The sequence below is a fragment of the Podarcis raffonei genome, chromosome 16, assembly GCF_027172205.1.
Source record: "Podarcis raffonei isolate rPodRaf1 chromosome 16, rPodRaf1.pri, whole genome shotgun sequence".
In the NCBI taxonomy this organism is placed as follows: domain Eukaryota; kingdom Metazoa; phylum Chordata; class Lepidosauria; order Squamata; family Lacertidae; genus Podarcis; species Podarcis raffonei.
The window spans coordinates 33,855,880-33,876,295 of NC_070617.1; the positions used below are offsets into that span (position 1 = coordinate 33,855,880).

General features: G+C 45.5%; 2 protein-coding genes, 1 long non-coding RNA gene and 1 other non-coding gene across 24 annotated transcripts in view; all 4 read right to left on the bottom strand.

Moving 5' to 3' along the window:
- The window catches only part of EP400 (E1A binding protein p400), a 75,995-nt gene extending 70,012 nt beyond the window's left edge, over positions 1 to 5,983 (bottom strand). For all 20 annotated transcript variants that reach the window (XM_053370053.1, XM_053370036.1, XM_053370034.1 and 17 more), the window contains exons 1-2: positions 5,844 to 5,983; positions 1,682 to 3,021 (exon numbers count right to left, since the gene is read on the bottom strand). In XM_053370053.1, the coding sequence (XP_053226028.1) occupies positions 1,682 to 2,995 (1,314 nt within the window). In that variant the 5' untranslated portion in view covers positions 2,996 to 3,021; positions 5,844 to 5,983. The remainder of the gene's footprint in view (positions 1 to 1,681; positions 3,022 to 5,843) is intronic.
- A 2,315-nt stretch (positions 5,984 to 8,298) lies between these two features.
- LOC128404017 (uncharacterized) lies at positions 8,299 to 10,852 on the bottom strand. Its single transcript, XR_008328042.1, has 2 exons — positions 9,901 to 10,852; positions 8,299 to 9,192 (listed from the first exon to the last, which is right to left on the bottom strand). It is a non-coding gene; the product is annotated as an uncharacterized LOC128404017 (long non-coding RNA).
- Positions 9,458 to 9,595, bottom strand: LOC128404537 (small nucleolar RNA SNORA49). The gene has a single exon (XR_008328134.1). It is a non-coding gene; the product is annotated as a small nucleolar RNA SNORA49 (small nucleolar RNA).
- Positions 10,853 to 12,715: 1,863 nt separating the features above from the next.
- On the bottom strand, positions 12,716 to 18,730 carry PUS1 (pseudouridine synthase 1). Of its 2 annotated transcripts, none has more exons than XM_053368870.1 (6): positions 18,464 to 18,730; positions 17,442 to 17,681; positions 16,593 to 16,730; positions 16,112 to 16,214; positions 13,728 to 14,425; positions 12,716 to 13,489 (listed from the first exon to the last, which is right to left on the bottom strand). In XM_053368870.1, the coding sequence occupies exons 1-6, from the start codon at positions 18,554 to 18,556 to the stop codon at positions 13,442 to 13,444; spliced, it is 1,320 nt and encodes a 439-aa protein (XP_053224845.1). In that variant the 5' UTR covers positions 18,557 to 18,730; the 3' UTR covers positions 12,716 to 13,441. The 2 variants fall into 2 exon arrangements, with proteins under 2 accessions (XP_053224845.1, XP_053224846.1); XM_053368871.1 differs by having other exon boundaries at positions 18,669 to 18,715.
- Between the last annotated feature and the right edge of the window lie 1,686 nt (positions 18,731 to 20,416).

The window sequence follows — 20,416 nt, forward strand, 5'->3', positions numbered from 1 at the left end:
AAAATAAACACATTATTTGGAAGTTTAAAGTAGGTAAACATCGCCTTTAGAATCAATAGTATCATAAATTGGAATGAACTCCTTTGAAATATGGGACCTCCAGAAATCCTGTTTATACCTGAGTTTTACCGGTAAACATTTGTATAAGTATTAGACAATTTACTGCTAAGCTTGCAAAACCATTCAAGTTGCAAATCTCAATGGAATTGACTTCCGAGTATGCATGTATAAGATTGCATTGCTAATTTGCTTTTTATAAAAAAAGACACAGACTTTAGGCTTGACAGTTTTTGCAAGATAACAACAGAAAGTGGTGTCTGCGCCAGATAGTTACAGATAATGAAGAGTTTAAATTTCTTTTGGAATGCACTTTTTTTTTAATGTAGCAAAATTAGACACATGGATCAGGATCCCAGTAGCTGCTTACAGCTTTCTTTCACCAGGGCTGATTATAAAAAACAAACAAACCATTTTTCAACAGCAGACACCAGAGCCTGCTTGAGAAGTTCAGTTTCAAACTCTGCTATGCAGCAAGAGAGGAGGAAGCTATTTGATAAACATAGCCCCAGAGTGTATTATTTGCTAATGTGGAACGAGCTACCGGGTTCTTTGTATCCAGGCCTTTATCATTATTTTGCACTACAGTGATACTTGGAGAAACTGGTGGAGCCCTAAATTAAGCCTGCTTCAAGTTTTCACTTGATGTTATTACAAAATCATGGCTGTAATCCTATGCACGCTTACCTGGGTGTAAGCCCCAATTAACATAGTGCGACTTGCTTCTGAGTAACCACACACTGGATTCACCACAAATTACATAGCTGAACCTTCTTTTAACTGACAGCTAAGTTTGCCATTTGAGCTGAGTGCCAGTAAACCTACTGTGCAAATTTATACTCAAGTTTAAGGTTCCTGTGTGAGCATGACTGGTGAGAAAGCAAGCAAACAAAAAAATGCCCTACAACTTCTGCTTCCATGTTAAACCAGCTTTTCTGACACTTTGGTTACAACTAGAAAATATTTATATCATAAAGTGACAATTCCCTAAGGGGTTCCCGAAGGATTTTGCCATTATTTTTGTAACACTGCAAGCCAGCACATCATAACTTCGTATCATTTTCATATGTGTACCCTGAGCTTCCTCTAAAAAGTTGAGGGCAACATTGCACAGGAATTTTCTCCATTTCCCTCACTTTCTAATTTTATCATAACAACACTGCAAGACAAGTTAAGCTGAGAGGTGGCTACTTGTCTGGAGTCACCAACTGGATTTCATGGCTAAAGTAAGAACAGGACTTGAACTCGCACCTTCCTGATCAAAGAGGAACATTCTACCTACTACACTATAACCAATCTATGAACAAAACCACAAATAAGATCAAATGGAATTACAAATAACAGCTAAATTTAAGATCCTAAACCTAAGTCCAGCAAATCTGTTTGCAATATCAAAACACCAAACCTTAAAGACGAATGCTGCAGGATATGCTGCGCTACCTACTGGCCTAATAAATCTTGCAACCCAATCGTGCTTCGTACTCCAATGCAAATCTAACTGATTTCAAATGTACTGAGTTCCAAGTATGCACGCTACAGACTATAGAATTAGAAATCAAATAACTGGTATAAATAATTCTAGGCTTCAGTAGGTTTCTAAATTATTGGAACAGCAAGTTCCTACCTCATCATTGATAACCTCAGATTGTTCCTCTTCCTCCTCTTCCTCCAAATCCAAGTCATTCTGCCTGAGGTATGCTTGCAACGCCGCACAAGGCTTCTTCTTGAAAGCTAAAAAATCCATCATATTTCCATGCAGGTGTTGCAGGAAAAACAACTCAATCAAATACTCTTTGAAAGCGTCTTTCAACACCTCCATTTCCTTGAGGTGGTGGTCCAAACATTGCTTTCTCAGCTGAGCGGTTTCTTGAGTGGCTGGGGGGATCTCCTCCAGTTTCTTTGTTTTTTTCACCACAGCACTTACTGAAGGAGCAAGAGGGAGGCTTGTCAGCCCCTGTGGCATGCTGGCCCGGGAAGGGCTTGTGGGAGGTGGCGGCGATGTCATTCCAAAAGCAGAAGCTCCTCCAACCCCAGCTATCAGCCCACTAGACGTCCGGTCATATCCCAGGGATCTGCTCAACTGCTGACCTTGGAGAACCTGCTGCTGTTGCTGCATGCCTTGGATGATGTTGCTGATATGAGGTGGCAGGTTATTTGTTGCAATGTGACCAGGGCTAGGTAAAGGTTGGATATTTGCTCCACTAGCGACGGGACTTTGTGGTCCAAGGTGGTGTATGGTGCCACCGGTTTGCGAGTGGGGCTGCGACAGCCTACGTTCTCGAACTGCAGCAGGTGCTCCGGAAGATGAAAGCTGCACCTGAGCTGTGGTGCCTTGAGATATCTGGGTGATGCCGGAGCCTTCCTGATACACAAAGTGCCCGCCATTTGAAGGGCTCAAACTAATCTGTCTCACGAGAACGCTTGCATCAACAAAGCCTCGTGTCGGGCTCTGGCTGCACATCCCCAAGCCAGGTCCTGGGGTGCCCGCCCGAACATTTGATATGGACTGCACTGGCATAGAGCTAGGCTGCGTGGGGCTCTGAGACTGAGCCTGTGGCGGCAACGGCGAAGTAACTTGAATGTAGGAGGGGGACCCATGCTCAAATCTCCTTTGCTGAGGGCTGAACTGGAAACTCGGGGAGGTCGGACTCGGGATCGGCAACGGAGTAAGTGTGATCTGCTGGTTCCCTGTCGCAACCGGTCCAACATTCTGCAGGGTAATGTTCACATTCTGCCCAGCGACTGGGCTTCTGCTCATTATAAACTGCTGGATTTGGTAACTGGGAGACTGTGGTGCTGATGGGCTTGCTGAAGGAGCAAACGAAGGTGCTGGGGACTGGGGTAGGTTCGCCTGTTGGTCTTCACCCTCGCTGCCAGTGAAGGAGCGGGACCTTTGGAGCTGGCGTTGGGCATTTTGAGGACCATTGCCATGGTGCATTATCACCTTTTTAATGTTCTCAATGTCTAAAGGGAAATTTAGAAAAGTTCATTAAGCAACACAATAAAGACAGAATTCCTCCAGTGTTTTGTCAAGCTTATCTTTCCACTCCCTTTGTGCCCTCAACCACTTTTGAAATTAAATGATTGTGAGGGGTTTTTAAAGATTTCCCCGAGTTTCCAGTCCAGGCTTTTTTATGTCACCCTGGAAAATGCATGTATGTACCTTGGTGGAACTATAGAAATAAATGTATTTAATTTCTTTCCAACTTTTCCAAATTATTTAAACAGATGTGCTCCACCTGATTGCTACTAGATCTATTACCACAAGTTGCACCTTTCAAGTGTAAGACAAGAAAGGAAAGGTTAATATTCTCCTGGATAGTACTGCACACTCTGTTAAATGTTTTATGCTGAACCACAATAGGATTAAAATTGTTTTCTGCAGTTACTGTCTCATTTTTATGATGTGAAACATAAATAGAAGCATGAAATGGCATCTTAAAGAAGAAGAGTTTGGATTTGATATCCCGCTTTATCACTACCCTAGGGAGTCTCAAAGTGGCTCACATTCTCCTTTCCCTTCCTCCCCCACAACAAACACTCTGTGAGGTGAGTGGGGCTGAGACTTCAGAGGAGTGTGACTAGCCCAAGGTCACCCAGCAGCTGCATGTGGAGGACCGGAGACGCGAACCCGGTGCACCAGATTACGAGTCTATTGCTGTTAACCACTACACCACACTGGCTCTTAAAACCAAACACATTTATTATGACTTTCACGTCTGTGGACAATATGATGCATGAAGTCTTATTCAAGTTGCTAATAACTTGGGTGTAGGAACTGCCACCGTTAACATGCTTATTCAGCATTTCTCTAACCTCTTTCTACAATCTTTCCCTACTTCAACTCAGGGCAGCGCCTCACACATCTGAAGGACAGGACTCTAGCAGACCTTGAAAGCTTATGTCATAATACATCTGTTATTGTTTTGTTGTTTTGCTACTTCACAGGGTTGTTGTGGGTGTTTTAAAAAACTGGGAGAGGGAGAGAACCACATTCACTTGCCTCTGAATAATAGCAGCAGGTTCCCAAAGCACTACGGTAATAAAAATAAAATAATTCTTAAATATTTAATTAATAAGTTATTTCCAGGTGGTAGTTCAGCAGCTATTGAACTCCCTTCTAGTTAACATTTGTGTGGCCCCTTCAGTTCTAGTATTCAGGAAAGCCTTAAAAATCTCATACTTCTGATACAGAAGACTGTAGTCCACAAAACCTTGTGCCATAATAAATGTGGTCACCTTTAAGGAGCCACAAGATTCTCTGTAGGTTTTTGCTGAAACAAACTTAAAATAAATGTCACTGTGGGAGTTAAAACCTTATTTTTGCTAATCTTCTTTCCTTAAGGAAAAAAAAATTGGTGTCTTAATCCAGTACAGTATCATTTTCTCTGCACCTAGTAGCACTTTCACAAGTCTATCCAGACATGTAATTTAATTACTTACATTTAATTTGTAAAATGTTTAAAACAAATCTGAATTTTAAAAATTATTCTATGCATGCTTTTTTTGGTGGAGTTTAGTTGTATTTTATCGACAATTTTATTATGCATGGCACTTAAAAGATCTATTTGATTAAGGAGTTCATGATCCTTTTAAAATGAATCATATAAATCTGTACTCTTGTCTGAATGGTTCTATTACTTTTATTTCTCCAAGTCATTGTGTAAGGGTCTGGCCGTGAGAAGCGAATGATCGATGACACCCAAAGCAACAGCTCTCTACGCCCATAACATATCAATATTAACAACAATACAAAAAAATAGGCAAAGAAACACAAGAAAATTCCTTAAACAAGTCAGACAATTGGGTCCATTTAGCTTGGTACAGCTACAGCAGCACCTCTTAACCTTGGGGTGCTGTTGGACTACAACTCCCATCGTCCTTGACTATCGGTCCTACTAACCAGGGATGATGGGCGTCGTAGTCCAACAACACCCTAGCCTTGGGAAAGGCTGTTCTACACTGTGGTGTGGTGGTTAGTGTTAGCGGACTAAGAACCCAGTCAAATCCCCAGTCACGAAACACAGTGGGCTTGCCCTTGGGGCCAGTTGCAGCCTCTCGGCTTAGCCTACCTCGCAGGGTTGTTGCAGGGGGTTAAATGAGAACCATGTGTGCCACCTTGAGCTCCTTGGGGAGAGAAAAGCGGGGAGTAAATGCAATAAACCAGGCATCTCCAAACTCGACCCTGCAGATGTTTTGGGACTACAATTCCCATCGTCCCTGACCACTGGTCCTGTTAGCTAGGGATGATGGGAGTTGTAGTCCCAAAACATCTGGAGGGCCGAGTTTGCGGGTGCCTGCAATTAAAAAAATATATGTAACGACTGGCTCTCCAGGGTTTCAGTTTGGCTCCTCTCCTCCCAGCCTACCTGGCCTGATCCTGCGACACCCTGCGTGCAAAGCGGATGCCCTAAACTGCAGCCACGGACCGGCACAACCCTTCCCTCGCTACCACTGTTGAGACTAGGATGCTGGGGATACAGGGGCCGCTGGCCCGATCCGGCAGGGCGAAAAAAGTCCCGTCACCCTGTCGTGGAAGCGCCCGAGTAACCCACCCGGCAGAAAAAGCTCTCCCTTGGGAGCCTGGAGCGGCGTTTGCGTTCTCTTGCCGGCGGGACCGGCCCTTCTTGGCCCTTCCCGGCGCCCGTTAACTCCCTCAGGCGAGAAAGGGGGGGGAGGTCCGAGTTCGAGGCCTGGCTCGGTTCTCAGGCCGGGCCTAGAGCGGCCTAGGCACCTCGGCCCTCACACACAAGCCGCCAAGCCCTCCCGGGACCGGCCGGCTCTACCTTGTCTCTCCGGCGAGGCGTCAGCCCGCTGCGCTCCAGTCAAGGCGCCTCCCCAACTCGTCCCTCCCGCTCCGAGCCGGGCCCTGCTTCTGCCATCCGCCTCCTGACAGGAAACTGGCGGGGGAAGAGGAGGAGGAAACAAAAAAAAGAGAGGGACGCATGCGCATCAGCTGGTGGTACGGGCGCCGGTGAGAGTCAATTCGTGGGATGTCGCGCCGGTCAACTCGGGTAAGCGCGCTTACTCCAGCCTCACCCCACCCTCGCCCGCCCAGTTCCACTAGTTGGCTTCGGATTGGAGAAATGCGCATGCGAATAGAGGCTCCGCCCAGCGTGAACGTAAAGTACGTTTTCTAAGCGCGGGGAAGGGACGGCCCTGACGGCGCATGTGCCAAAGAGAGACAGAAAAGGAGGGGGAAGGAAGGAGGGAGGGAAAGAATCTGAATTGGTACATGCGCACTAGTTGTTTTCTGCATAATTTTAGACTCGGGTTAAAAAATTAAATAGCCATTTTAAAAAATCTGCTATAATTCCTGATTGTAAAATCACGCAGTAAATGCCAGCAATTTTTAAGAGTGCAATGTGCACCACTTCAATCAAATACAATAAATAATAATCCATAATAATCATCCAACTTGAAAGAACATTGAAAACCGATGAATAAATCCACTAAAAGAAATGGGGAGAATAATAAATTCTCAATTATTTTTATTTATTGGATTTATTCATCTTTCTTTCTTTTTTACTGTGATAACCCAAAGCCGCCCAGAGTGGCTGGGGAAACCGAGCCAGATAGGCAGGGTATAAATAATATTTTTTTTATCATTATTATAACTCAAAACCAGCATCAAAGAAAAACAAAGAAAAATCTGAAAGGCAATCCATTAAAAACAAGGCAAGATTGAAACTTTCCAGCCACTCAAAAGGAGGCCACAGAATTCAGAGCCAAAAGTCTGGCACCTAAAGCTGTATATAATCAGTGCTCTTTTGGGGGGGGTACTGAAGGATAGGTATTTCCAGCACTTTTTTCCAGAAGAAAAACACTGTACAGTATACAATTATGGTACCTGGTGAGTCTCCCTGGAGGGTTTAACTAAGTACAGGGCAGTGCACAGTTTACCTTACAAATTTGGGGGGGGGGGATCCAGAAACTACAGATAATCCCTCCCTCAGTTACACACTTATAGCCTGGGAGGGGGGCAGAGTATGTTAGAATTCCTGGCTCCGTGATTGCAGTCATAGAATTGTTGTCTTTCACATGACTGTGTATGTTTTGGCTCCACAGGGTGGGAAGTGACAAAGACAGGATGTTTTGAGTTACTGTGTTCTGTGAAGTGGGACTGTTGTCCTTTGTTCTTTATCTCTTTGCTGTCTGATGCTAGAGAGAGAGGGAGCCATGTTGCAGTGCTCCGTGTGTGTTTATATGTAAATACAGTAGATTAGCCAAAATGCTGAATTGCTGAGGTCTGTCACACAAGCCATGCGCAAACTCTGCGGATCCCTAAGTGTGCCGGTGTCGGTTGGCATTGGTTGCTGTGATGTTTGGGCTGAAGAAAACTTATGAAGCTCCCGAATGAAAGACCAGGAGGGAGAGAACATGCCAGTTGGGCATGTGTCTCTGCCAGGGTCCTACTCGAGTGTAGGCTGAACTCCTGACAGAGTAAACTCCATTTTCTTTCCTGTTACTCCCTTTTAAATACTTTTTTTTTAAGGAGCAAAATTCAATACTTAAGCCAGTGGCAAATGTGGGGCATAGTTTCTATACATGATCTTTTTGAAGGGGAAGCTCCCAAATTAGGTCAACTTGGGTACGATACGGGTAAACTGGTCCCAGTTACATCAGTCTTTTCTTTATCTCAAACCAAAATAGCAGGAATCAGGCTACTAGGTCTTTAACAGGATTTGAGCAATTGATGCTTTGGACTTTACAATGAAAGTTCTGGCATCAAACATTTACAATGGGACAATGGGAACAGCCCATAGTTTAAAAGAATAATGGGCACAAAACTTGTTGGAGGAGATGCGAGGGATGGGAGGCATATTTCCTACATATACTGGGAATGCCAATATGTGCATGGGTTTTGACAGGGCATCTTTAAAAAATACTGTATAGTCTTATTATAAAGAAGGAAATACAGATAGCTCCAAAATTAGTATCATTATCAAATCTTTCATTGTCAAAATGTCCACATCCTATATAAGGAAATGCTTCTTCTTGTTTTTATCAGGGTATCATGGTATTTACTGGTTGAAAAATGCTGGAAATACTCTAAAGATCCATCATTAGAAGCTTGGTATAATAAAGTTTGCATTTTTATATTAGCAGAAAAACTAACTAAATCAAGGCCTGGCATAAAGACAAAAACAGGAAATGGATTCATTTTATGAAACAGATTCTGCTTTATTGATTATATTAATAAACAGGATGAGATGAGGAAAATACCAAAGACTCAAGAAGAATTGTGCAAAGGTATGCTTTATTTAATAATATATTAATATAATATTCAATATGAATAACTATCAAACTTTTTATTACTGTATTCAATTTACAAATAATGATCTACTTTATTACATCAGACACAGCATTAAAAAAATTAAAAAGTATCTTCTCGGACTTCAAAGTTCAGAAATTATATATGTATCTATATTTATATAAATATCTAATAAAGTTTGGATGAATGGAAAATATGAACATTAATTGATAATGCCTTAAAGGTAGAGGTAATGGTACCCCTGACCATTAGGTCCAGTCGCGGGCGGCTCTGGGGTTGCGGCGCTCATCTTGCTTTACTGGCCGAGGGAGCTGCTGTTTGTCTGCAGACAGCTTCCGGGTCATGTGGCCAGCATGACTAAACCGCTTCTGGCAAACCAGAGCAGCACAAGGAAACGCCGTTTACCTTCCTGCCAGAGTGGTACATATTTATCTACTTTCACTTGACGTGCTTTCAAACTGCTAGGTGGGCAGGAGCTGGGACGAACAAGAGGAGCTCACCCCGTCGCAGGGATTCGAACCGCCAACCTCCTGATCGGCAAGCCCTAGGCTCTGTGGTTTAGACCACAGCACCACCCGCATCCCTATAGGTAATGCCTTAGATGCATACAAATTATTCACAGCTGCTTAGCTTGAACAGCACTAATTACAAGAACAGCACTAATGGTTCCTTCAACAAGAGCTTTGTTCCTTTCACAAACTTCAGAGTTTAGACACCGCCAGGAAGTTCCATTTCTAGCAGGTGTGTTGGAAACTTGGCTTAACTGCAGGATAGGTCCACTCATAGCGTTGCTATGGCTGAATATGATGCTGAGCCACAAACTCTCTTCAGCATGAATACTGCAGCTATGATCAAAGTGCCTAAAGAAATAATAATTTAAAAACAACAGAAGAGTATTAACTATATATGAATAGAAAATAAAAACACCACTTTTTTGTCTCCATATAAAAATAAATCTGTGGCCTTTTAAACTGTGGGGCATTGTATCTTTTTGTTACTATGGTATCTGTAAGAACGGACCTCCGGAACGGATTAAGTTGGTAAACCGAGGTACCACTGTATGCATTCTGTACATGTGCCGCGTCATGCCTGCGCCCAGAGTCTGTAAGTACCTACCATCAGATGAATGTTTGCTCAAATTGTAGACCCCAATGGGAACCAAGCATCCTACTGGGGAGGGATATGAGCATGACTTCAATATATCCTCAGGCAATGCCAAAGCACTCTACTGGTTAGAGAGCCTCTGGAGTAAGGTAGAGGAAAACAAGTGCTAACCCAGACACTCAGGACTAATTACCCACCACAGTACTGGTAGTTTATATTACCATAATAGTAATAATGTTATTATTCGTACCCCGCCCATGTGACCGGGTCGCCCCAGCCACTCTGGGTGGCTTCCAACGTATACAGAAACATAACAAAACATCAAACATTAAAAATGCAATTCAAAATTCAGTGCTGTTAGTTTATACAACCACCACACTGGAATGCTGCAAGGAATAAAGATATTGAGGCCACCATCACATGCACACATACGTGATTTTGATCGCTACCTTTAATCACTTTACCTCTCTTATTGCATTTTTAAAGCACCATGCAGAAAGGACAGCAGCTCAGTGGGAATGCACCTGCTTTGCACGCAGAAGGCCCCAACAGAGATCCTGATTAAGACAGAAGAGGGCCTCCAACAGCAGGTTACATCTTCGCTTCTGTGCCACTTCGTGTCCTCTGGGTAGTGAATGCAAGGCTGGGGGGAAACTCTCCCGGTGGAACTTCAGCCTGCTCCATACCAACTGCAGAAATCGCGCCCCCCACCTTCCTGCCGAGAGAAAAGAAAAGGCAGTCAAGCTAATAATGCTAATACCACCTCAGTATCTAACATTAAAAACCTCACCCGCCTTTGCACCAAGCCTACCTATCCATTAAACACGCTCACCCCTCTCGAAAGATTGCATTTGGTCTGTCCCGCCACCGCCCCGCGGAGGATCTACGGTGGGCGATGCCATTTGAAGGACACCGTAGGGGGAAGGACGCGCGCGCAAGATCTCCCCTTCCATAGGATACTATTGCGAGCTCGGGAAGTAGGGGCTGCGCGAGCTAAAGGTGCCATTGGCCGGCGCCGCTCGAGAGCTCTCGCGGTATTGGGCAAGCGGTAGTGACTGTTAGAGCAGCCCGCCTATCACAAGCTCAGCAGTCAAATAGCGGGACGGGCGGGCGGGCTGGCGAGCAAGGGTACGGTAACCCAGCAGGGACGTAATAAGGAGGGTCCTACGCGATGCGCGTTCTCTTTCCCAAGATGCATGACGGTTCGGAAGCCATGAACCATGACGTTTGGGACGTCATATTACGTCACAAGTCACACACACCCCACTAAATTCCCATTCCTCTCAGAACTGGCTTTTACACTACTAAGGTGCAGCTGTTAAGGCTGTTGGGCTAAAGCAGAGGCTTAAGGTGACCTGGAGCCAGCTGCTTTCTCTCAGTGAGACCCTACTAACAGGGTTCTTGTGAGGATAAAATGGGTGAGGGAAGAAATAGGAACCATATTATTACATACATACATACATACATACTCAAAACAAACAAACAAACAAATTTCTTTCCAGTAGCACCTTAAAGACCAACTAAGTTAGTTCTTGGTATGAGCTTTCGTGTGCATGCACACTTCTTCAGATTCAGTGTATCTGAAGAAGTGTGCATGCACACGAAAGCTCATACCAAGAACTAACTTAGTTGGTCTTTAAGGTGCTACTGGAAAGAAATTTGTTTGTTTGTTTGTTTTGAGTATGGCAGACCAACACGGCTACCTTTCTGTAACTGATACATACATACGTTTGTTAAAACCCTGACAGACTCAAGGCTGCTTACAGACCAAAAAAACCTGCTAAAAACACAGAACAAAACTTTTTTTTTTAAAGTATCAAACATTGATACAATTGAAACCATATAGATAGTTATAATCTATTAAAAACTACTGTATACAGTATAAGTTGTCTTGAGCTCCTTAAGAGGAAAGGCGGGATAGAAATCTCTTTAATGCATAGTAAACAAACCTGGCGGCAATTGAATGCCTGCTGTAGTATATACTCAGATGAAAAACAACTGACAGGGTTATTTCACAGAGAGAGAGAACCATGGGAGTTGTAATTATTGTGAGGCTGCTTGGGAAATCTTTGAAAAGCAAACTTTCAAGGTGGACCATTAATTCCTCCCCACCCCCGGCTTTACTACCATCCACTCTGTCCTCCACAACAACTCAGTGAGGAAGTCCAGGCTGAGAAATAGCAATCACCCCCGAACCATTCAGTAGAGTCGCTGGCCAAAGAACAATTTAAACGTGGGCCTCTGCAAACCTAGCCTAAACCACGACACCACACTTCACTTTCAGACACAGATCCCTACCTCCTCTGAAGTGAAAGTTGCACATATAAATGAGAAAACATATTTTGGCTGCCTGCAAAGCACAATCTTAAAGCACACACACCCCACCGTACAAAAGAATCCTGGGAACTGTAGCACTGTGGGGTAAACTACAGTTCTCAGCAGTGTTTTTTTCTGGGCGGGGGGACGCATACCCCTAAACATTTTGTGAATCTAAGTTTCGTCTCATTGAGGGACAGTATTTCAATATGAGTAGGAAAATGAGAGCACCCCTAAACATTTTTTTTTGGGGGGGAGCACTGGTTCTCAGTATTCTTCTTAGGGTGTCTGTGCAGGTTGTGTAAGAGTGCTATGTGTATATGACCGGTGCAGCTTAGCAGTTAATGATACAATCACAAAGTATGTGCAAAGCCTTCTTCCTTCAGGTGTCAAGAAGCAAGCTGCCCCATTGCCAGTATTAAAGCAAGATCCCACCGAGATCCTATGCAGTGTAGAGGTTAGGATGCTGAACTAGGATCTAGGAAACCAGGGTCCAAATCTGCACTCAAGCCAGGAAGCTCACTGTGTCCTTGGGCCAGTCACTGTCTCTCAGCATTGCTGCAAGGATTTAACTTGCCGAGGGAGGAGAACCGTGCACCCCACTAAAAAGCTGATGTGGTGTTCATCTGATGAAAAAAAGGAAGATGGAGGCACCTGTCACTCCAGATGCAACTTCCCCTCTCTGCCCATGGAGGCGGAGATCCACACAGATCTATGACCCCAGAGTCACTGACCCAGGTACTATATGATTGCAGACCTAGGATCAGGGCAGGAAAGCATCCCATTGTTACTATTATTACACACACGTGTCATGGCAATGTTCTCCCTCCTTTGTCAGAGGCAATGTGTTGCTGGGTACCAGTTTTTAGGAATCACAAGTAGAGAGAGCGTTGTTGCATTCGGGTCCTACTTTCAAACTTCCCACAAGAGTATTGCTGGCCACAGTGAGAACAGGGTGATGGCTCTTCTCACAATCTTAAGCTCTTTTATTTCGTACACAGAAAACGTAGGGATGATTTTCCTTTTCTAATTGTGCCACGAGAAGTCTTTATTTTATTTTTTTTAAAAGAAAACAAAAACCAGAGACAATTTTTTTCTCTTTAAAGCCCTCTGACACAAGTAGCTCATTTTTTAAAGGAGAGAAGGTGAAAAGTTTGATATTCCACAGTCAGATTTTGTTCAGAGAAACTATTTTGTCTCTTGGAACACCAGAGGCAAAGACATGGCAAGCTAAGGAAAGGTAGAGGGTATCTCTCTCCCCTTCCGCAAGCTGAGCTGGAATGAAGTACAATCAGAAAAAGCCCAAAAGAAAGGAGGAAGAAACCTTGGCCTTCATTTTAAAAAGGAGGGGAAAATGATACTTAAAAAACATTTCCATTGCCTTAAGAGTCCGATTATTAATTACTTTCTATTGTGCATTGGACACAGTAAAAATGACATAATTCTTTTGTAAAGCATAATTAATGCACTATTGGCTCCAGCTGACATTATTTCCCACTGTAGACAAAGTTGCTCTAAAGGTCCTTTTTCTTCTCCCACAGCTTGGCCTAGTGGGCAGTGCTCATCACCCAAGCAGATAAGCACCACCAATTGAGAGATGACCCCAAGGTTATCAAGCAGAAGTTTCCCAGAACGGTGTGGGGCAACCCACATGCTGTTATATTTCTGCCCTCTGGAGCGGATTTCAATTCAGTCCGAGTCATCTCCGCATCCATCGCTGCCCTCAAGATCATCACTCTGGAAAAAGGAGATAAAGAAACAGAGTAGTCACAACTGTCAGTGGCATTCACAAATACGGGTTTTTAAATTATGGAATGCGTGGAGAAAGTGGATCCAGGAAGGTTTTCCTCCCACTCTCATAGTGGAAAAACAATGAAGCTACACGTTACAAGATTCACGACAGATGAAAGAAACACTTCCTCACACTGTGCATAGTTAAACTTTGGAATGCAGTGATGGCCACCAATTGGGTTACCTTCGAATCCCTGTTGTCCACCGGTGCCCTCGAGACAGTGGAATTGAAGTCGTGGTTGGAGAGCGTCTCCACCCAACACCCCATGGACTTCTCTTCTTTCTCCGTGCTTATGATTGTGGGGTAGATGTGTTGCTCTTTAAAAGCAGCAATCTTTTCTTCTTCTTCCACCCACTCCAGGGCCTCGTGGAGCCCATCGTTCCCAAAACGTTTATTGTACTTTTCAAAGTGAACCCGCTCCAAAACCAGGCCCAGCCCCGGGGCTTTGGGGACGTCCACCTTCTCCTCCCCCCAGCAACGCTCCATGATGGCCTCGGAAGCGAAGCCCTTCACGATGGCGATCACCAGCCCAATCATCTTCCGGATCTGGTGCATCATGAAGCTTTGCCCTTTCACCTTGATCACGGCGAACTCCATGCCTTCCCTCACAAAGGGCTCCTCGCAGTACATTTCCATGATGTAGCGTTTGGCGCTGGGGTCTTTGGGCCCCTTCTGAGAGGTGAAGTTGTGGAAGTTGTGTGTCCCCTTGTAGCAAGCCAGAAGGCTGTTGACGGTCTCCAGCGTCTTCGTGCTCAGGCGGTACATGTCATCCTGAAGGTCGCAGTCTTTGTGTGCCAAGGCAAAAGTTGGCAGCATGTAAGAGTATGTCCGGGCATCGCATTTGTTCTTGGAATTGAATCCTCCTGTGACCCGTTTCAGTCCTAGATTAAAACACGCATGTTCTATTAACAGGGTCTGTACAATCCCATCAAGTTTCAGCTGAACCGTGGACCCAGGATACTTCACCTCAGGGATGGGGGGAAACTTGTAACCCTCCGAATGTCACTGAAGCTCAGCTCCCATCATCCTTGACCACTGTCCATCCTTGCAGAGGACGATGGGAGCTGGAGTCCCAACATCAGAAGGATCACAGGCCCCCCAGGCCTGCTTTAGGTTCAGGGGTCCACAGTTTTGGCTTAATGGAACTCTCAAATTTCTCAGTACACCGAGGCTTCAAAATGTATAGGTGGCAAAACTATTCACATTCCATTGGCAGGGTGTGTGTGTGTGTGTGTGTGTGTGTGTGTGTGGAACTGACCACACAAGGATGTGCATCATGTCTGGCACAACTGTCTTGGCTGCTGCACTGTTCACTTTCCACAATCAGCAATTATATCATTTTGGCCTGGCACATAAGCTTCTCCCATCTAAGTGTAAGGGCCTACTTTAAAAATGCTAACTCACCCCAGGTCATAGGGAACATTGGTACTGGTGAAGAAAAGCAAAAAAATTGTGCTTGCCAAAGACCCTGCCTCTGCTAACCTTCCAGGGCCATGGGGAGCCAGTTCAGAAGTTTATTGTTCTAGCCAAAGGCCATGACAAACTTGCAGCAATAGGATTAATAAAATAATGCAATACACACACACACACACACACACCTACATAATATAAGCGGGCTTCCATGATGTAAGAGAGTCTTATATCTCAGATTAAACCTCCGAATCACCGAAACAATGTATAGTGATTTTATTGAACCCCCTTTTCCTGATATTTTTTTGTAAACGATGCAAAAAAGGTTACTTTGTGCGTTACAAAGATATTACTGTCACTCAAACCAAACCCTTTCTGCCATGATGCTTTTACAGAATCATAAAATTGTAGAGTTGGAAAAGATCACAAGGATCATCTAGTCCAACCCCCTGTATTGCAGGAACTGTTCGCCCAGGAGAGGGCTCAAATGCACAACCCTGACATTAAGAGTCTCATGCTCTACCGACTGAGCTGTCCCTCAGAACCAAGGTTTCAGAAACCTATATAAGAGGCAGGTTACCAGATAATGAGTGATGTCTTTCACCTGTGGTTGACCACAAATACAAAGTCTATCTGTGTATGGGACCTTAGTTATAGCGGTCATCCAAGACTGCGGCGGGCATCACTTGGAAACGCAACTCAGTAAAGGCATTTCTTAAGAAAGCTGGCAAGAATTGTGGTCATCTAACGAGCTCTAAAATGCCCTGTTCTCATGTGGATACCAGTAAGGAAACGTGGTGTTCCTAACTAATCGTAGGTCCCTTCTGGAGTCTATCCAGAAGAGCCAGGCAGTCAAGTAGTTAGATGACAGCTCACATCATCCCTAACCACTGATTATGATGGCTGGGGCTGGTAGACATGAATCCAACATCTGCAGGGCTCCAGGTTGGCTACTCCTGCACCTGGGGGACAGGAGGGGTCTTCTGATGTCACAGAGCTTAACTCAAAGCACCCTCAACACCAAGGCCCACCTCGCCTATGCATTTACAAGCTGGCGAGAAGGGCTCATCCCTATTGCTCTGGTTATGAAAGATTGAAAGGTGAGATCACCAAGATCAAGGCCCACAACCAAAAGCTCCTGTTATTTACTCCCTTACCTAGAATTCGTATATGAGGAGGAAGATGGTGGTTTATCTTTTCCAAGATATCGTCTATCAACCAGACCTTCAGCGACACAATCTGCCCAGCTGCAGATACACCCTGCGTGGATCAACAGGTAGGGATTAAAATCAACAGGGGGGAGGGAACCAGAAAAGTCTCCATCAGACAGTGATGGGCTGAGGGTCCTAAGCATGGATTCAGGAAGTTAGTATAATCTGAAAGCAAGCAAAACGGAACTGAGTTGAAGAATGCAAGGGTCTCTATGCCGAACCATAACCTGGGGACCATGTATCTTACATATGTGTTAGGGTGACACATATAGAAACATAAGAAGCTGCCTTATACAGAGTCAGACCATTGGCCCATCAAGCTCAGTATTTTCTAAACTGTGTGGCAGGAGCTCCCCAGGGCTGCAATCCACAATACTGATACTCCATGCTGTTGAAACTCCCATTTGCACACGCAAAACCGCATCACCTTGTCTGTCCGGGCGCATCTCTGGAAAGACATCTTCTTCATGTCTTCACCGTGGTTCTCTGGGATGCAGCCTGATCGAATGAGGGCTGTCACCAAGTCATCCTCAATCGTCTTGAACTGAGCATTCCCCACATTGCGCTGGAATGAAAAAGAAGAAAAGACTGAATGCATCTCACTCGCCAGGATGAGCTAAGGATCAGGAAGTCAGCCCAGGTACAAGCGCCTGGGATGGATCAAAGAAAGGTGTTAACGTGGTAACTGGTCTGGTTTCTTTAGCCTGCCCTTTAGCTAAAAGGAAGAACTTGCAAACATCAGTAGTGGGCTAGTCCCTGCCCTCAGATTTGCAATCTAGAAGACATGGCACTTGCAGGGAAAGCAATGGAGAGGAAGAAGGGAGGAAAGCAAACTCAGACACCAAGTCTTAAAAGTGGTGGCTAAGAGGGGACCCAAAGGCACATGGTCTCTCAAGGGAGGCGAGATGGGAGTGGCCCTGCTTCTCTTCCACTCTGCAGCCTTGTGTTCAAATTCTACTGTCACAAAGGCAGTGAAGGCTCCCTATAGCACAGGAGGAAGCAGTGGTATTCACCTGTGAGAATCATAGCCCGGGGGGGGGGCCTTTGGACCTCCAAATGTTGTTGGACTACAATTCTTACCAGCCTCAAAGATCTGGAGGGCCAGTGGTTCCCCACCGCTTTAAATAAATAAATAGGTGAACAAAACAGAGCAGCAGCAGCAAGACCACCAATCCCCATCCTCATCTCATACCTACATGCCTAAGCAAAGGCCAATGGCAAATTAGACTGGCAACTCCACACACACTCCCCAAGCATAGGTACCTGAGCCACTCACCTGCATCCCATGATAGCCTTTCCCTGAATATGCCATCAGCATCACAACCTTCCTTTTGGGGAATCTCTTCACCTCGTCCTCCACCTCCTCCCCACTGGTCTTGATCCGTTTCGTTTCATGCCCGTTTTCCTCCTGCTTTCCAACTTCTTCCGCTGCCTCCTCTATGTTGCTGCAGCTGCTCTTCAGCCTCTTGGCTTGGTTGCCGGCCACGGTTCTCAACTCCTCAGCCATTGCAAAGCACTAGAAGAGATCATCCGAAAAATAATGAAGTCCTTCATTTAAAGGGCACGTCAGCCATAGAAACCTTCTTTACACAGATATTGAATCGGTCACTCAAAATCAACTGACAAAAGACAGTTCTCTTAAGGCAACTAAGCAAGTAAGTCCAAAAGGAGCTACATGGGGTTTTGGTGGCGTTTTAATTCTGCTTCACATATAGATACGTATACAGACATCATCATTCAACGCAAGGCCATACGCCGAGCTGAAACGAGCAACTTTGGCGCAGCTCACAAGGCACATCTCTTAAGATCAGGTAACGCATCAACAACAGAAGAATCCCTGCAATTCAGGGGACAAAGAGGTAAAACTACACTTATTAAAAAAGAAAGGAATATAAACCAACAGAAACACCACATTGCATAGGGAAAGGCTGTAGTCCAGTGGCATGCATCTTATCTTTTTATCTGCACTGTATCTCTTTTTCTGTATGGATTGGGTTTGTTATTACCGCATGAATCTTTGTGTCTTCCAAAACCGACCAGTCATCTTCGGATGTCGGGCGGTATAGAAATTAAATTTCTATAATCCTTGTAAGAACAAGGATGCCGATGATGCCGAACGCCCCCCGGTGGCATCTCCAAGTCCCCCCTCTCAAACCCTGCAAGAGGCGGCAGTCCTGAGCTAGCTCCGCGCTTTAACTCCTGCGCCCTAAAATGAACTCCTTGCTTAAGAATCGCCAGCTGATAAGAGTCATATTGTAAGGAAGCTTTGCCGGACGAAGATCAAGAGGCGATACCTACGCTAGCCATGCCGTTCAGCCGCCAGCCACCGGCTGGTCTCCCGAGGGAATGAGCGGCCAGGCGCCCCGACCGCAGCCAGGCTAGGAAGGGCATACGAGCGGGGCGCAGCCGGGGTCCCTCTCCCTCTCCTTCCTTCCTCCATCCACCAAGGGATCCCCTCGCTCCCCGCGCCTGCCCTCCGCCAAGAGCCGCTCCGGCCACTTACTCCGCCGCCGCCGCAGCTGCTCCTGCCCGGCAACCACGTGGGAGCGAAGGGAAGGGAAGGGAGAGCGGCGGCGGCGGCGGTGCCCGACTACGGCAGCCGCGGAGGGCCGGAACGGGGCCGAGCGCAGCAGCGCGCCGGCTTCGCGAAGGGGAGGAGCCCGGAGCTGGCGGGGAGGGCGAGGGAGAGCGCCGCGGGGCGGGCGGGGGAATGCGCGCTCCCGGGCATCGTCCCCCCAGCGAAGCGGCTGGGGCTGCGGGGGAGCGGCGTCTGCATATGTGGTGCGCGCTCAGATACCCTCCAGGGTTTCTCCCACGCAAAATAGGAACGTCCTATCCCATGATATTGTTACAAGAAAAAGAACAAGTCCTTTCCGCTTATGGGGTCCCCAAGAGCTCATCTAGAGTCCTTTGGTAGGTTCTCTATCGGTAGGAGGAAATAACAGAGGCCAAGCAGAGAATGCTAAAAAGCAAAGCAGCTCGTAAGCCTGATCTTTCTTAAAGCTGTTGCAGCAAGGTGCTCCCGCCTCCCCCCCCCACACACACACAAAGGGGGAGAGGGACCCAGAACAATGGTGGGCAAACTCCTATACGAAGAAACTTTTGAAATTCCCCGCCCTGCTGCTCAAGACCAGCCCCATACATACATCACAGGAGGGGTGTAGCCCAAGACCACCCCCAATACATCATACATACATCAGAGAAGGGGCCAGCAGGAAACCTGTGGATGGGTTTACCTGGAGAGCCTGGCTATTCTTTTGTGATGATAAGTACTTAATTTCGGAAATCTTAAATGTGCCCTTAAGACAGGATTTGTGGGCAAAAAGACAATGGGGAGACAATATTTGAGGTAAATTTGGGAGGGACAAAAGGCTTTCAGAACTTTTTCTGTGGGCTTCAGACATGTGGTATATGTGTGTGTGTGTGTGTGTGTGTGTGTGTGTGTGTGTGCTTGGTACATTTATGAACATTTATTTTATATATGTAAGACCTTAAAATTCTTATAACAATAATATTTGATGATAAAAATAATATAATATTAATGATATAATATGATAATGATAACAATAATTATTTTATTTATACCCCACCCATCTGACTAAGGCTGCCAGAGCCACTCTGAGCAGCTTCCAACATGCATAAAAACATAAGAAAACATTACGCACTTCCTTATACAGGGCTGCCTTCAGCTGCCTTCTAAAGGTTGCATAGTTACGCAATCTTCTTGGCTCCAGGATAGCACGACTCCATTCCCTCACAACGTTTCTCTGATCAAAACAGGGACATCATACCACACCCTCCAACATTTCTCCAATGAAAATAGGGGCGTCCGAAGGAAAAGCGGGACTTTCCGGGATCAAATCAGAAACCAGAATGGCTTCTGTAAATCCAGGACTGTCTCTGGAAAATAGGGACACTTGGAGGATCTGTACTCTCTCTCACACACCCCTGCAGTGTCAACCAACAATCCACAGCTGAGGGTCTTTCTTAAGATCAGCTGAATTTATTTTTATTTTAAACCAGAACATACGCCTCAGTTTGTAGAGCATGAGACTCTTAATCCCAGGGTGGAAGCCATGCCATGTTGGGCAAAAGGATCCCTGCATTTCAGGAGTAGATGACCCTTGTGGTCCTTTCCAACTTTACAAGAGCTGTTTGAAGTGCTGCTAAGTTACCCATTCCTGCAAAACTCTGGAATCCGCAGCTGAGGGTCAACAGACACTGGTGTCAGTACTGGGATACGAACCATGC

What these genes read in the sequence shown, in the direction of transcription:
- PUS1 (XM_053368870.1), bottom strand. Translation starts at nt 18,556, where the DNA reads ATGCCCTTCCTAGCCTGGCTGCGGTCGGGGCGCCTGGCCGCTCATTCC. An exon ending in AAGGCTATCATGGGATGCAG is followed by an intron (nt 16,731 to 17,441) that starts GTGAGTGGCTCA and finishes TTTTCATTCCAG; the next exon opens with CGCAATGTGGGGAATGCTCA. An exon ending in GATGCGCCCGGACAGACAAG is followed by an intron (nt 16,215 to 16,592) that starts GTGATGCGGTTT and finishes TGATCCACGCAG; the next exon opens with GGTGTATCTGCAGCTGGGCA.